Genomic DNA, 17,146 nt, shown 5'->3' with positions numbered 1-17,146 from the left:
TATTATATCTCTTCGGAATCTGAAGAATCTCTCCTTCCGCCAAATAATTGCTTCCGAGTGTATACAGACGGATACAAGACGACGAAAGGAGTTGGTGGTGGCATTTTCATTGAGGAATTTGAAACGAAGATTTCCTTCCGACTTAATGATGAATGTAGTATCCTTCAGGCTGAAATATTGGCGATAAGGAGGGCGGTAAATTGGTTAAGGTAATATCGGATTACCAACAGGGATATCAGAATTTATACCGATAGTCAAGCTGCTATTAAATCCCTATCTGGTGAGTTCTCCACATCCAAAATTGTCCATGAATGGCGGACGTCTCTCAATGAGATGGCGAGACATTCGAACATCACCCTAATTTGGGTAAAGGGACATGGGATTTCATATGACAATGGTATTGCTGACACCTTAGCAAGAGCTGGCACTATGCTTAGTAGACTGGATATAGATCAGTTCTGCGGTATACCACTACTTGCAATTAAGAGGCAAATCAGTGAAAACTGCCTCAGCATCGATCGCGACAAATGGTCGCGTGAACACACGTGCTCATTATGTAGAGTACTGTGGCCACAAATGGATCCTCAAAAGGTCTAAATATCTTCTTGGTCTCCAAAGACCGCAGTTAAGTAGGCTGACATTGATAATCACTGGCCACTGTAAATTTGGGAACCATGCTAGACGCATTGGTCTCCCGTTCAACGATTACTGTAGGAGTTGTCAAAACGAAAATGAAGAAGAGACTATTACTTATATTCTCTTTGCAACTGTCTCTGTTCCTCCACTCTTCCCTATCTCTCCTTCTCTTTTCTTTTTCCTACAGGTATTTTTACAAAGGGATCAATATGGGACTGGGGACTCCAATGGAATGCTCATTTAGACGCGTTCTATTTTAAAGTGGATCATATGGCATGGCATTCAAAATATACTAAGCGGGAAGTTTTATCAACAATAGCTAAATTATTTGACTCAGTAGGTTGGTTAGGACCTGTCATAATAGTGGCAAAAATGATTATGCAGAAAATTTGGCAGGATCAAATACATTGGGATGAGAATCTTAAAGTTTGAACGCTGTCCGAATGGGAGAAATTTGTAACTTCATATCATGAAGTCAATAGTATCCAAATTCCTCGATGGGTTCATTATGAACCAGAAGCCTCAGTTGAATTTCATGTTTTTTCTGATGCCTCCTAAAAGGCATATGCGGGGGTGATATATATTCGGGTGGAAACACCCAGAGGGAAAATTTATTCACATTTGCTCACTTGTAAGACGAAAGTAGCCCCGATTAAATCGATTACTTTACCTCGTCTTAAACTTTGTGGCGATGTATTAGCGGCAGATCTTTTGAAGGCTGTGCTTTGTGAAATCGAAATTCCATTAAACCATGTTTATTGCTGGGCTGATTCCACGATCGTTCTTTCCTGGTTAAAAAAAGACCCCTGTACTTGGGCAACATTTGTTGCAAATCGAGTTTGCAAAATACAAGAAATTGTTGGCAAACATAACTGGCATCACATCAGATCTGAGGACAATCCAGCAGATTTAGGAAGTAGGGAGTTACTATTTCATTGGCTTAGAGAGAAAAAGTCTACATGGAATTTGAAAAACCTAGCTATGCTGGATACCGATCTAGAAGCTCGAAATGTGAAATCTCACGCCTCTTTCTTCACAAACTATGAGGATGTGTTAGATAGATTTTCGTTACTTGATCGTGCTATCAGAGTTCTATCTTATGTTTTTAGATTTTTCCATAGAACTCATTCGTCTTATAGGAATCGCTATTCGTATGACACAATTACGCTATCTGATAATGAAATAAGACATGTGAAACTACGTTTGGCCATTGTGGCTCAAAAGGTAAAATTTACGGAAGAATACAAGAGTCTATTGGAAAAAATACCAATTTCTTCTAAAAGTAGCCCTTAAATCATATTCTTGACAAGGAAGGTGTCATGAGACTTAACGGTAGATTGGCTAGTTCACCTTCATTGGCTTACACGGAAAGGCATCCCATTTTATTGCCCTATGCATGTCGTTTCAATCTTCTTTTAGCGGAATTTTAGTTCGGACTGTGGTAAATAAGTGTAAGCAATATATCTTAGATCGTAAACGAGCTTGTACTCAAATTCCGGCAAATACTCTTTTGAAGAACTTTCGACGGTCCTTGCTAGAATTGAGGCATGCCAAAATTCTCGACCTCTCTGTCCTATGAGTGACGACCCTAATGACAGTGGCTCTTACACCAGACCATTTCCTAATAGGGTCTCCAATATTATCTCCACCTGAACCTTCGATTTATGAATCTCCGCTAGGTCTTCTAAATAGGTATCGGAAAATAAAGGGCTTGACTCAGCATTTCTGTCGTCGATGGAAGGAAGAATACTTGTCATGACTTCACAAACGTTACAAGTGGAAGTAATCGGAATGCGATATAAGCACCGGGGATTTAATAGTCATTCGATATGAGCAAATGACACCCACTTCTTGGAAAATGGGAAGAGTAGTTCGAACTTATCCAGGAAGTGACAATCACGTACGCATCGCGGACATCTTACTGAAAACGGGGTTATAAAGCGATCAATTACCAAACTGGTCGTTTTGAACAGTGAATAATTTTAAAAGAGTATTGCTAACCTCCATTGTTTCCTAGCATTATGGATCATATTATGGCCATGTCTGAAGCTGCTCTCCTTGAGGAATATGATGAGACAATGGAGGTTGACACAGCAGCAGCCACGAATCAAACGGGTTCTACCAACATGTCGGACGATGGCGCCACTAGTATCGCCGCCGTGGAAAACCCACAAGTCTTCGTGGTCCCTGCACCAGAGGTCCCATTGACCTCCAACGAAAACTCCACTGCACCTGCAGTGGTTTCAGCTCAAGAGGTGTTATTACACCATTGTTGCTCTCGGTGCCTATCAGCGGAACACATCTCTCGTGATTTCACGAGTGTAGGCCATTGTAGGCAATGTATGCTCACGTCGCCTCTAAATCTAAAAAACGCGCTCGAAACGAAGTTACCCGACCAGACGCCCCTGTGAACTCTTCGACGTTGCCGTTGCTTCATGTCGTGACATTCTCACCAACCGCAACCGTTTTGTTGCTTGGCTCAAACAAGAGCATTCGGGTACGGGCAGTTTTAGACCTTTGCTGCAGTATGAGCTATATTTGCTTCTCTTTAGTTGCAAGTCTAAAACTGCAACTAACCAACAGTGGTCACTGTTGGTGCCGACAAAATATGTCGAGTGAACATTTGCTCACAATATGACTCAACGCAAAATATTACGATTACAGTTAAAGTAAAAAAATGCAAGGCATTAAAACACCGTTGCAATCTGTACCTCGGCTAAGATCCATTTTCCGGGACTGCAATTGGCAGATCCTAGTTTTAATGTCTCTGGCAAAGTCACGCTTGTCATTGCTCCGAAAATTGCTCCACGGGTTTTAAAAGGAAAAATTTATTCGAACCTGGGACTTCCAATGGCTCAATACACCATTTTTGGTTGGGTCATTTCTGGCCAAGCCTCTCTATAAGTGGCCCAGTTCATGGTCTGATTAAAAACCAATCTCCCATAAGAGCAGTATGTAGTCTGCGTAAAACTACATCCCATAGACTTTGTTCTATGGGAACATCTTTTACCAGCTGGTCTGGTTTTTTGGTCCTATGACCAATTTGTTTTTTGAAAAAAAATATTAATTAAAGAAATGGAAAAAAACAATTACTTTAAGCTCTTTATTCTTTATTAGATTTTACCTCTTAAGTATATATTATGGTTGCAACGTTCTATGTTGTTGCAAGGTGGCCGGCAATGTTTAAGTTCGTTTAATTTTGTACGTGTATTTACGTTTTTTTTTTTTTTTGATTATTTGATACTTGTTAGGATTTAGTACACATCCTTTTTTTACACCCTTGGGTGGGGATATTTTTCTAAATTCTAACGAGTAAAACCGCTAACGGTATCGGCTTAAATATTGTTCGCCACTATCTTAAAAAGAAGACTTTTTAAGATAACAGAATTCAAGTCATATTTATTAAACATTCCCAACAAATAAATTATATTTCGACATGGTACTGAGAATTCACAAATTTTGTAAAAGTTTACCTTTGAACTCCACCTTTTATGGGTTAAGAATGTCCAATTTGAAATTGGAATATATATTTTATATTTTTTATATATTTTATAAAATTATACAATTTCGAAGAATATTAAAAATGTCAATGAAAAAAGTATAATTAAGAGATGAAAATAATATGTTACTTATAAGTGTGAAAAAAATAAAATACTTATACTGTTATGATATGTCCATAAATCAATAGGTACTGGTCAGATTTTTGCCAAAAATTGACACCATATAAAATTATAACGATAAAATATATATTCCAAAAATCGTCTTCCTGGATGGAACGATTCGAAGTTCTCTACGTTTAGTGGATGGATTATTATTAGGTTTAGGTACTTCATTTATTGGAGTATTTAAAACCAGATTTGTTATTTTCCGGAGGGGGTAATGGACTCTATACGTTAACATTAAGTTCCAATGGGGATAACGTAGGAGAAGCAATTGGTGTGGATTCACCTGAAATAATATTAAATTGAATTGCTGGCATATTAAGTAAATGAACCGACGTTGAAGGAAAATCACGAATATCACAATTTGTTGGAGGTGTATTTGATAAGGAATGACCTATTAAGGGAATAATTGGAGATTTATCCAATGTTTGTTTGCGTTTTAGTGATGATGGATTCAAAACATTTCCATTTTTTTCCAAATTAGGGTTAGTTAGTAAATAGTTCCCCGTATTTTAGAAATTTCTCTTGAAGGGATGCAAAGTCTTTACAGATTTTTTTAAATTCATCCCTGTAAAAATTATAAAATTCGATTTTTAGATGTCTGCAGCGTGGACAAGTCCATTGCATGCATTTAGTAGTATCAGAAATCGAATCAGCATCACGTGCTCTAAGGCCGCCACATTTGAGGTGATAATATCCAAGGCATAGCCAAAAGACACCATGCGCTCATTTCCGGAGATATTACAATTTAAATTTAAACAGTATAAGAAGCAATTTAGGAAAATATGTTTGTTGAGAAGTTTAGAAGCTATCCAACAATAGATGGCGTTGTAAATAAATATCTAGTTACAAACCAGCATGTGATGTAATTCGAAGTAGTGAGATTTGACACGGTTTATATTGTGTGGTTGGAATTATATTTGCACCGTACAGTGGTATAGGAAAAAAAGAGGGAAATAATTCGGCGGGGGGTCCTCAAATTAGGACACCTCGCCTATGTTAAATTTTTAAAACGATCCTATTTCTTCATTTAAGTTCCGATTTCGTATATAGAATCTCCTCATCGTAGCAGTAAATTATCTCTTATAGTTTAGGAGATATTCGCATTTGAAAATTAAAATTGTAAAATTTTTACCGTCCTTACTTTATTTTTTTGATAATAGCGTGTCCAAATATTCCCCATTTTTTTATTCGCTTAACAACAAGTTTATATATAAAGCAGTGAAAGAATTATGTAAAAATCATGACTGAGTCCAAAGTTATAGGCATTTTAATTTAAAAAATTAAAAAAAGTCGAATTTTTCCCATTTTTTTGGGAAAAAAAGTATCTTTTTCTTTTTAAGATATCTAAAAAAGATGGCGAAAATCGGGAATATTTGGACCCGCTATTATCAAAAAACTCAAGTAAGGACGGTAAAAATTTTAAAATTTTAATTTTCAAATTGAATTTCTCCTAAACTATAAGAGATAATTTACTGCTACATTTTTTATAGTGCTCGATGAGGAGATTCTATATACGAATTTTTTTAAATCGGAACTCAAATGAAGAAATAGGATCGTTTTAAAAATTTCACATAGCCGATGTGTCCTAATTTGAGGAGCCCCCGCCGGGCCCCTGGTTGGCCTATAAGGTCAAATTCAAAACCTAAACTCGACAACACCTCCTCTTTGTGCATACCGAATTTCATTAAAATCGGATTAACCGTTTAGAAGTTACCGAATTATTTCCCTCTTTTTTTCCTATACCACTGTGCACTGTATATTTGTTGTTGATAAAAACAAATATTGCTTCACGCAATATTTTAGAAAATGTGATATCATTCCATTTATGAAAGTTTTCGAAACAACGAAGGCATTGGCGTTATTATTTTGTTAAAATTTCAACTCCTACATTTGCATATCTGCAGCCAAAATACCGATTTTGGGCGACATTTTTATAGAACGAAAACTGCTGAACATATTTCAAATCCGACTTTAGTACAATAATCTTCAAGAAAATTTAAGGTATATAAACTTAATTTGACAAAATTTAGATGCACTATAAATGCATAGGCGCAAAAGAAAAACATGCAATTTGAAAATAAATATGATTTTATCATTTATACATATGTATATATTCAATGCCCATAAAAAAAATAGTGTTAAAATGGTTTCCGCCTCAGATATGCAGAGGAAGGAGTTGGAAATTTAACCTTATACCAGTGCAAAATTACGTACATCAATACCTAACATATCCGTAGAGTCCGACCGAACTCTAAATTTCGTTCAGTACCGAACACCGAACTTCGGTAAATTTGAAAGTTCGGCCGGTTTTCAAAGTTCGGTGAACACGAACTTTTTAACTTTTTGAAAAAAAAGAAATTTATAGCATTTAAAACCAAAATATGAATATCCGGAAGATTTTTTGAAGAAGGTCAACTACTTAACAACTAATTCCGAATTCCAGAGAGTGATAAATTTCTAATAACAAAAAATGTTTGTGAAATGAATACATTTAATGCCTTTATTTTTGATTTTTCAACGATTTATTGAGAATGATATAATTCTCTGTTAGCGCACGCAGAGAAAAAACATCGTTGTGTTAAAATTATGATTGTAGTAGCTTTTAAATACGAGTACACTCAAACCTCCTTCAATGCGTATTTATTTTATGCGAAATTGAATAAGTACGGTTTCAAAATTTTAAAATTTTTCTTTGCAAAAATAATTTTTAGAAAAATGTTGGTCCACATAATCCAAAAAAAGTTTTTAACGTAGTACTACTATTGCTTTTTTACCAATTTAGGTTCGAATATATAAAGTATTGTTCAAATCCTTTCTACATGAAGAAATATCATTTTTTATTTTTAGAAATTTTGTACATATACTTCATTATTTGGAATTTGTATTATGTTATTATTCGAATTCGAATTATGCGTTTTTTGGCGAAACGAATTAATCGCATAAAACGAGGTTTGATTTTGGTATATAGATGAAACTCGACTTAAGTAAATTTCATACGAGTCAAAATCATTTTTTGAGGATCGGTCCATGATTGACCATACCCCCCATATAAGGCCCCCTTCACAAAATGACTGCAACGTTCATTAATGGCTTAAAAAAACGAGTGTTTCAATGAAATTCGACACAAATAAATTTAATACGAACCAAATTCTGTCTACCAAATTTTATTAGGATTGACCCATAATCTACCCCCTTATATAAGGTTCCCTTCAAAAAATTACTTTAACGCTTATAAATGGCATAAAAATACGAGAATATAGATGAAATTCGACATAAGTAAGTTTCATTCGAGTTAAACGAGGTTTGATGGTGGGTATATAAAATTCGGCATAGCCGAATATAACACTTTTACTTATTATTTTTTCTGTTTACACGATTAGTTTAAAACGATAACGAAGTAAGATGGAAACAGCTGTTTCACTTTTGTATGTGTTTACATTAAAATACATTCCTGATCTAATGCGACCTGCTTGTTTTTTATATCATTTCAAAAAATGAAGAGAGCCCAATGTGTGTTGGATCCATTGCATTTAAAAATTTTTGACTGATCATATTACTTGTGTGACCGTGTAAAGCCGGCTTTAGAAGTATTTATTTAAAATTGTGCTTAAATCCAAAATAATATAAAATCGTAATCTTCAAATTTGCGAAAATCCGGGGATTTATTTAAAAAATCCTGGATTTCAGGATTTTCTTATAACCAAAAATCGGGATTTCGCGATTGGCATCCCTAGTAAAAATGCTTATATTTTTTAGTTGCCCTTTTCACGTTCTATATATTTCTAATACTGTTTTATTATATGTGTAATAAAAAGAAAAATCATTTTACTTACTTTGTATAGTTTATCAAAATTTTTCGCAAGTATCCATTGAGGCTTAAATCTACTTCATCACGTTCAGTTTTTTTTCGAGATGAATATCTACGATTTTTATGCCAACCCCACTGTTCAAGAAAATGTAAGTCACTGCAACGACGCCTTGATTTTGCTTTATTGTTTTCACATATATCTGATTTGGCATTTGAATCTGAGTCATAATTGTTGAAATCAACAGACTGGGTATCCGTTTTTTCTGCTATAGAAATTTTTGACTGGTCAGTTAGGTTTTCATCACATGTAATATTTATTTGTTCTCCATCAACCTGTTTTATTTTGTCCCCATGGGAAATTGCTGTATCCGACATATCTTTTTTAATGTCTGTTAAATTAACATTACCTTTAATAATTACATCGTTGAAATTAAACACGAATGGCACTTCGTATTCAATTTCCTTTAGATAGGAGTGAACATTAATAATAAATTGACCTACATTTTGCCAATTCGATTTTTTAATAGAAAATTGCCGCAAATCGGGTATTTGATAAGAAATGTTTTTTTGGTTTGTTTCCAAAGATTGATTTGCATTAAACAGTTTTGCAAACTTAATTGTACTTTGTAATTGATTGTTATTAAATAAAGGAGTGATCAGGTCCCCACCACATTTTTTTAAAAATGTTAAATGTTCTTTAAATAAAACTGTTATTTCTTTTAAAGTTTCCTCTGCATTATCACAATTTATATCTTGTTGAAATATTTTTCTGGCCCAACGATATGAACCCATTATGTTATGATTGATATTCATCACCTGAAGCATTCCTTCCGCAGCACTCCAATGTGCCGAATTCCGTCCCAAGCAATTTTCAAAAGCATATTCAGCTAAATCCGTAGCATTCAATTTTAATGCTAACTGACCAAATTTGTGCAATGTGGAAACATCTGTACTGTCAATTAAGATTGCCTAAAATAACCCATTACAAACTACTTAAAATTCTCAATTATAATATTATAATATCTTACTTACATATATATAATGCTGAAGCGCAAACGTGTACTGAGAACGCTCTTCCAATATTAAAGCAATGTTCTTATGACAATTGTACTTAATAGTCCAAAGTTTATCGCTTCGGTTACTTTTTATATTCTAAAAAATAAAAAATTTAAATTACATGAAAAATTCTGCGTACAATTAATTATAAAAAATTGTATATTAATTGTACATAATAAAAAGAATGTAACCATGCACCCAAAAGCATGTTAAAACAAGTAGAAAAGTATAGTCAAATATATAAAACTTATTTGTGCCAATTTTTAGAGAGATAATAGAATATTTGACGTAATTATGGCATAAAAAGTTCAAATCGGGAGCCACGGTTGTATGGGGGCTAGGTGAAATAATGGACCGATTTCAACCATTTTCAATAGGCTTCGTCCCTGTGCCAAAAACATGCTTATTCCAAATTTCATCAAATTATCTTGAAAATTGCGGCCTGTACCTTGCGCACAAGGTTTACATGGACAGACAGCCGGACTGACGGACGGACATGTCTTAATCGACTCAAAAAATGATTCTGAATCGATCGTTATACTATATATAAGATGGGTATTGGATTAATATTTTTGTATGTTATAGAACTTTAAAAGAAACTACCGATTTTTCTTATGATCGGGCTTCATTTGACCCTATCCCCCATGCAAACTCCCCTTCAGAAAATGACTTAAAGGTCAAAATTTACTTACAAACACTAATAACACTTTTAAATCATAAATAATATTTAAGAAGACTTATCTTCCCCTACCAACATTTTTTATTTTGCCCTACTCTCCTTTGAGCCCTCTTTTAAAAAATCTATTTTTTTAAGTAAAAATATTCCGAAATAAAGTTAAAAAAACGAACCAAATGCTTTGTTTTTTTAAATAATCCCCATTTTTAACATACATACATACTGACTGGTGTAGGGTATCATATGGTCGGCTACGCCCGACTATACATTCGTACTTGTTTTATTTTGGATTGACTTAAAATTTTCAGCATCATTTAACCGTGATTAACTCTATTACCCGTAATTATAAGCAAAATTATATATTTTTTTAGCAACCTTGAACAATTAGAACATTATACGATTATTTTTAGAAATTGCATAACATGAAATCCTTATCTACTATTTACTGTTTTCTGACAAAACAATTTTTATATTTTTGAATAATTTTTATATAAATATATACATACATATTCGTTTATTAATTGAAAAAAAAAATAAAATAAACTAGGTTGGCACTGAATTAACCGGACAATTCGATTACACATCACGGAAAATAGAGGTCCCACTGTATTTATATTTATAATTTTCGATACAAAAATTTCTTTTTAATTTCAACACAAAATATATTTAAAAAATATATGTCAAAAAATATTTAAAAAATAAACTTCTTCGTTTGTAAAAAAATAAAAATTCTTATGAAAAAATTCTCAATAAATATTTTAAAAAAGTACATGTCAATGAAAAACTTTTGGAAAAAAGGTAGCCCGAAAAAATACAACAAGATAAAGAGGAAAGGTAGTCCCGTTAAAGGGCAATATTGCGTTATGAAATAAATGCCCAATTTTTTAATGAATATTGAACCCAAAATAGGTGATATATTGCCCCACATATAAAATAAAAAGTGCTTCCAATTTAAGGGATTTTTTCCTTATTTAAAATACGAGTATTACGATGAAATTTGACATCAACAAGTTCTTTACAAAATGAAATCTTTGTACACATTTTCGTGAGTATTGGTTTATAATTGACGCATTCAGAAAATTTCTCATTGGCTCACGCTTTAAAATTTTACCAAAAATAGTTTGTTTTAAGAAATTAATATTTTGTTATTTCAAAAGAGCTCAGTCCATAATTGACTTAAGCCATATTCCAAATATCACCCTGATGTTTAGTGGGGAGGATATTATACGTTTGCGCTGATGTTTGTAACACAAAAAAATATTAGTCCAATACCCAGCTTTAAGTATACCGATCGATTCACACATGTCCGTCCATGTAAACCTTGTGCGCAAGGTACAAGATAATTTGATGAAATTTGGACCAAGCAAGTTTGTTGGCACAGGGACAAAGAATATTGAAAATGGTCGAAATCGGTGCATTATTTCACCTAGCCCCCATACAGCCGATTTGGGTTTTTCATGCTATAATTACGTCAAATATACTATTATCTCTCTAAAAATTGGCACAAATATAATATATATAAGTATAAATGAGACTGCAGATTTTCGTAGTGATCACCCTTTATTTGACCCTGGCCCCATACAAACCCCCCTTCAAAAAATGTCTTAAACGTATAATATTAACTGTTAACCATTTGTATCGCATTGAAACTCAACAAAACAAACTGTTATTTAAAATTATACCCTTTTCCCAAATTTAATGAGGGTCGGCCCATATTTGACCTATATTCTATATAAAGCCTCATGTAGAAAATTTTGTTTTTTATCAATAAATTGCATAAATACTTTGGAATTAATGTGATATTCAACATAAAAGTATCTTTATAAAATATAAAAATTTCCACGTACGTGTACGTTAATACGTACATGATCCACCTTATTTTGTAAAACACTTCACCTTACGTTGAAAATGTTTTTATGCGAATTGTTGAAAATACAAAAACAATTTATATGAACAAATAAGAACAAGTAAAAAGTAAGTAGTTAAGTCGTGCGAGGCCGACCATATAATACCCTACACCTGTATACGAATAAAATGTGATTTAGTTTTCATAATAAAGCATTAAAGTTGAATTGTACCTTTCCTCAGATAAACTTAAGCCTTTTATTGTTTAATATAACTGTAAATTTAAGTAAAATTTTGATGGGGGCTAGGGTCAAATGAGGCCCTATAATTAAAAAGTTCATGAGGGTCATCAAGGCTAGTATAGAACTTGGTTTTGCTGTTTTTGGTCGATTTTAACTATTTTCAACAAGCTTCGTCTCTGGTACCATAGAAGATCGTGTGCCAAATTTCATTGAATTATCTTCAAAATGGCGACCAGGCTTCGTGTACGGTACCACAGAAGATCATATGCCAAATTTCATTGAATTATCTTCAAAATTGCGACCTGTAGTTTGATTACAAGGTTTACAAACCTTATTTGGGGGTTCAGTTGTATGGGGGCTAGGTGAAATAATGAGCCGATGTAAACCATTTTCAATAGGCTTCGTCTGCAGTATCATAAAATATCATGTAGTTTTATTACAAGGTTTACATGGACAGACGGACATAGCTAAATCGACCCAGAAAATGATTCTGAGCCGATTCGTATTCTTTAAGGTGGGTATAGGACCAATAATATTGTTTTTAAAACATCAGCACAAACCCAATATACCCTCCCCCTAAAGTGGTGTAGGGTATAAAAATTAAGCGAGGACAGCTTTATTTTTATACCCTTCACTTTCGCGAGAAGGGTATATATAAGTTTGTCATTCCGTTTGTAATTTCTATAATATAATTTTCCGACCCTATAAAGTATATATATTCTGGATCCTTATAGATAGCGGAGTTGATTAAGCCATGTCCGTCTGTCTGTCTGTTGAAATCAGTTTTTAGAGGACCCCAGATATCGGCGAAATCCGAATCTTCAATTCTGTTAGACATGCTTTCGAGAAGATCGCTATTTAAAATCAGCAAAATCGGTCGGTAAATAACGGAGATATGAGGAAAAATCCGAGACAACCTCTGAAAATTTTATCAAAAAATGTCATATTTTTTCATGCTTTGTTAAATAAACAACAACACTGTATATTAGAAAACGACGTACACGAGATTGTAGATGTATGTAAATGGTTTTATTCAGCTGTGTGTTTTTGTTTTGTGAATTCTCTTCGTATATTTGGATGTAGGTTGGTTTTATTGCGGTGTTTATTTTGTTTTTGTTTTTCTGTGTTTTTCTTATGTATGTTTAGTTAGATGTCTGTTGGTTTTGATGCCTTGCGTATTTTGTTTTTTTTTTTTCGTTTAGCGTTGTTGTTGTTCATTTTGTTTTGCTTTTGGTGTAATAATGTAGTCGGGAAAAAATTTATAAAACTAACATATTTAAAATACACTAAGGTGAAGTGTATATAAGATTCGGCACAGCCGAATATAGCACTCTTACTTGTTTTATTTCAGATGAGTTAGCTGCGAAGGAATCTCTTGAGGGAAACGATTTTATATTGATGAAAAATCAAGAACAAGATGCAGAAGCAGATTGTCCACCGCATCGAAATATTATATTTACAAAACAAAAAAAAAAACAAACATGACAAATAAAAAGATAAAAGTTTCGGTGCAGCGCCTAAAAAACCCAGTACCGGGGGCAAGCGTAAAATAGAATAATTTAAAGGGCAAACAAGACAACGACTAGCAAAGAAGAGCGAGCTTCCGCGCTCTTAATGTCCACTGACTACATAAAAGAATGGAGCAATAAAATGGCTAATGAACGTATACTGAAAATTCTTGGTGGTCAAAATGTTAAGCTGGCCTTGGAAACAGGAAAGAAAATCTAAGGAACTATATTTGTAATAGGTATCGAAGCTACGGCTAGTCTTGCCAAGAATAAAGGAAGGGCTTAATTCGCCTCTAAAACTGTCATATTAAAAATTGGAAAAGTGCCGATTGAAAGGGCTGTTACAACAGGCCTCGAAAAGGACACAAAAATCTAAGACCACACATTATCAGTAGCCACTGCTGATAATGTTGAGGAGCCAAAAGAAAGTGAAGCTGCCCTTTGGGAAAGCGCGGATTGAAAAATATTAAGCTGACATTGGAAACATGCGACATCTTTTACAGGAGAGAAAACCTGAGGGAACATTATTTGTAATAGGTATAGACTCTATGGCTAGTCTTGCCAAGTATAAAGGAAATCCTTACTTCGTCTGTAAAGCTGTCATATTCAAAATTGGAAAGGTGCCGATCGGAAGGGTTGTTACAACAAGCCTCGAAAAGGACACTAAAATACCTAAGACCGCACCATCAGTAGTCACTACTTATAATGTTGAGGAGTCAAATCTTGTAACGTGGAAGTTACAGCTGCCCTTTATAAGGACACTGAAACATCTAAGACGGTACCCAAAACATCACTAGCAAGTACTGGTAATTTTAAGGGGTCAAATCCTAAAATCGAGGACACCTTTCCAAAATTTAAAAGGTGTCGATTAAAAGGAATGCTATTCCTATGCCTTATAAGAATATCGCAGTGCCATCAATAGAATTCACTGCCACCCGGAGTAATATCCAAAGAGCGGGGAGGTGATCACCAACTCGGAAAGTTATCCAAATAAAATTAACACAGGTAAGATACATATAGCTTTAATCCAGGAACATTGGGCAATTCGCAACAAGGTTTTTGGATTAAATTACTTAATTTTACATCTTTTCTACGCTGATACAGGGTTGCGACCGAGAACATGTATTTTGTGTCACAAGAACACATGTTTTCTATTCCTGTACTGTAAGTAATATATTATCCTGTTCTACAAGAAATAAATAAATAAATAAATAAATAAATAAATAAATAAATAAATAAATAAATAAATAAATAAATAAATAAATAAAAGTTATGGACTTTTAGAGACCATTAGTTATGTGAAAAAAAGGTTTTTTATGCATCACTTGAATAAGTGATAGAAACATGACTGAATCCGCTGATTCACATTAATTAAGGTTATAATGTCGTAAATATTAAATATTTTTAAAATTAAAACAAAATTTTTTAAGTCAAGTTGACGGAATGCCTAAATGCCTAAATAGCAGTAATAACTAAGAAATGAACTGCCAATTGTAAGCAAAGGATTTTCAAAAAAAAACAAGACAAATTCCTGAATGTACTCGGAAAATTTTGCAAAGAAGGCAGAATAAATTTAAGTTTTTGCATAGTTTGTCATATGTTAAAGTCATAAAAAGGAAAGCAAATTACTGCAAATCGGGTTTTAAAGGATGGGATTGGATTGTCAGGACTTATAGGACAGCTTACCACTAAATTTTTCGGAACTTTAAATGGCATTCCCTCGACCCATTTTTTGTAAATATAAAATATAGCATTATAAAATTAATCGATGAAACTAAACCATGCTTAACTTTACGAAAATCTAAAAAATCTAAACTACTTTTTCGTAATATATAAAAAAATTTTGTGTAAATTACGAAATATTATTTAATCAAATATTTATTTTATAAAAATAATTTCGTTAACACTCATTTTCAAAAGTTTAGAAGGCGATAATTTGATAATAAATGTCATATAAATTTCTGAAATATTTGAAAAAGTTTCCATTGTTTTGTCGACCACTGTATATTAAGATTATTGATTTTTTTGAACTGTGATATTAATATTATTAATTGAATATTCTTCAGGCTCGAGTTCGAGTCCCACTTGGGGATAAGATATTTTCCAAATTATAATGATATTTTTGAATATAAGAATACTGAAAATTTATTTTTTCGGACACAACAACAGAATGAAAACATTTTCTGGCCCGCTACGTCTCCTCATCAGCAATGTTATATGCTATGTTACTTGTAAACATCATCTATTTAACTCACAAGTTTTGAAGAAATTGAATATGGGAATTCTAACAAATATGGTGATCAGTCCATATTTAAATCAACCCCCTATATAAAGCATCCTTCAGAAAATCAGTTTTTGAACAATTTTGTATTAAAAAAGATCAATAACGTTAACAATTGCTAACAGATTTTTTAAAACAAATTTTCATTTTGCTAATGGATATACATGGGTTTCTTATCCTTTATTAAATACTCTAAAAAACGACTCCAAAACTTCAAAAACTGTACAAAACTTACATTAAAACAGGTATGAAAGTATAGTCGGGCAGGACCGACAAAAAAAGAGATTTTATACAAAAGTCCTCATAGGGTAGTAGGTGTAAATATGGACATATCCGTATTTATGTGGTAAAGAAATTTACGTGTACTTCGAAGTTATTTATGCAAAATTAAATCATGTTATTAGTGTATATAAGTGAATTTTGACCTTCATATCATTTTATGAAGAAGTTTGTATGGGGGCTAGTTTGGCCTTATAAGCCCGATAATTAGAAAAATCGATTCTGTCATTTACAGTTTTATAAAAAAATGGATCGATTTCAATCATTTTCATCCATGGATCAAGAGAAGAGTATGTGTCAAATTTTATCAAATTATTTTGAAGAATTGCTACCTGTAGCATGCACACATGGACACACAGACAGACAAACATAGCTAAATCGACTCAGAAAGTGATTCTGTGCCAATTGTTATACTTTAAGTGGGGTATTTCTCAAAAATACCTCAATATTACATACATCATTATAAAGGATATAGCGTCTGCTTTCTAAATCTGTGAAATGTAAAATCGAGCTTGATTCAACTAAGTTATAGACTAATAAGTGCTTAATCCTTTGACAACCAAACCTTTTTGGTTTAGTCAATTAAATTTTTTATTTGATTGCCAATATAATAGATAGGTAACTTTTAAATCCTATGTACCGTTTGGCTAGGAAAATTGTCAAGATCGGCTGACAGATGCGCCACGTATGTCACTTAAACATATACATATATACTAACAATTTTCTGGCAAGTATATTTGCCTATGGTCGTCAAAGGCTTAAAGGTAAGAAAAAGTGTTTTTATCCATATCTCAAGATTTTGGCGTTTTTGGATCAACCTTTCACAAAAATAGTATCACTTCCAAGGTATTTATTTTTGTCACGTAAATTAAAATATAAAACAAGAAGTTATGGTCGGGAGAGGCCGACCATATAATACCCTACACCTGTATATGAATAAAATGTAATTAAGTTTTCATAATAAAACATTTCAGTTGAATTGCACTTTGGCTCAGATATACATAAGCCATTAATTGTTTAATAAAACTGTGGATATTTACGTAAAATTTTGATGGGGGTTTTTTATAGGCGCTAGGGTCAAATGAGGCCCTATAATTTTAAAGTTCATCAGGGTCATCAAGGCTAGTATAGAACTTGGTTTTGCAGCTAT

The 17,146-nt window shown here is 33.1% G+C and overlaps 1 protein-coding gene across 4 annotated transcripts in view; it reads right to left on the bottom strand.

The window, feature by feature from the left end:
- Positions 1-17,146, bottom strand: part of LOC111677206 (calcineurin-binding protein cabin-1-like) — a 637,283-nt gene that overhangs the window by 581,398 nt on the left and 38,739 nt on the right. For all 4 annotated transcript variants that reach the window (XM_046947473.1, XM_046947468.1, XM_046947458.1 and 1 more), the window contains exons 3-4: positions 9,142-9,261; positions 8,135-9,078 (exon numbers count right to left, since the gene is read on the bottom strand). In XM_046947473.1, the coding sequence (XP_046803429.1) occupies positions 8,135-9,078; positions 9,142-9,261 (1,064 nt within the window). The remainder of the gene's footprint in view (positions 1-8,134; positions 9,079-9,141; positions 9,262-17,146) is intronic.

The sequence above is a fragment of the Lucilia cuprina genome, chromosome 2 (genome assembly GCF_022045245.1).
Source record: "Lucilia cuprina isolate Lc7/37 chromosome 2, ASM2204524v1, whole genome shotgun sequence".
NCBI lineage: Eukaryota > Metazoa > Arthropoda > Insecta > Diptera > Calliphoridae > Lucilia > Lucilia cuprina.
The sequence above is the reverse complement of the archived record's forward strand: the minus strand, read 5'-3'. Positions and strand labels throughout refer to the sequence as shown.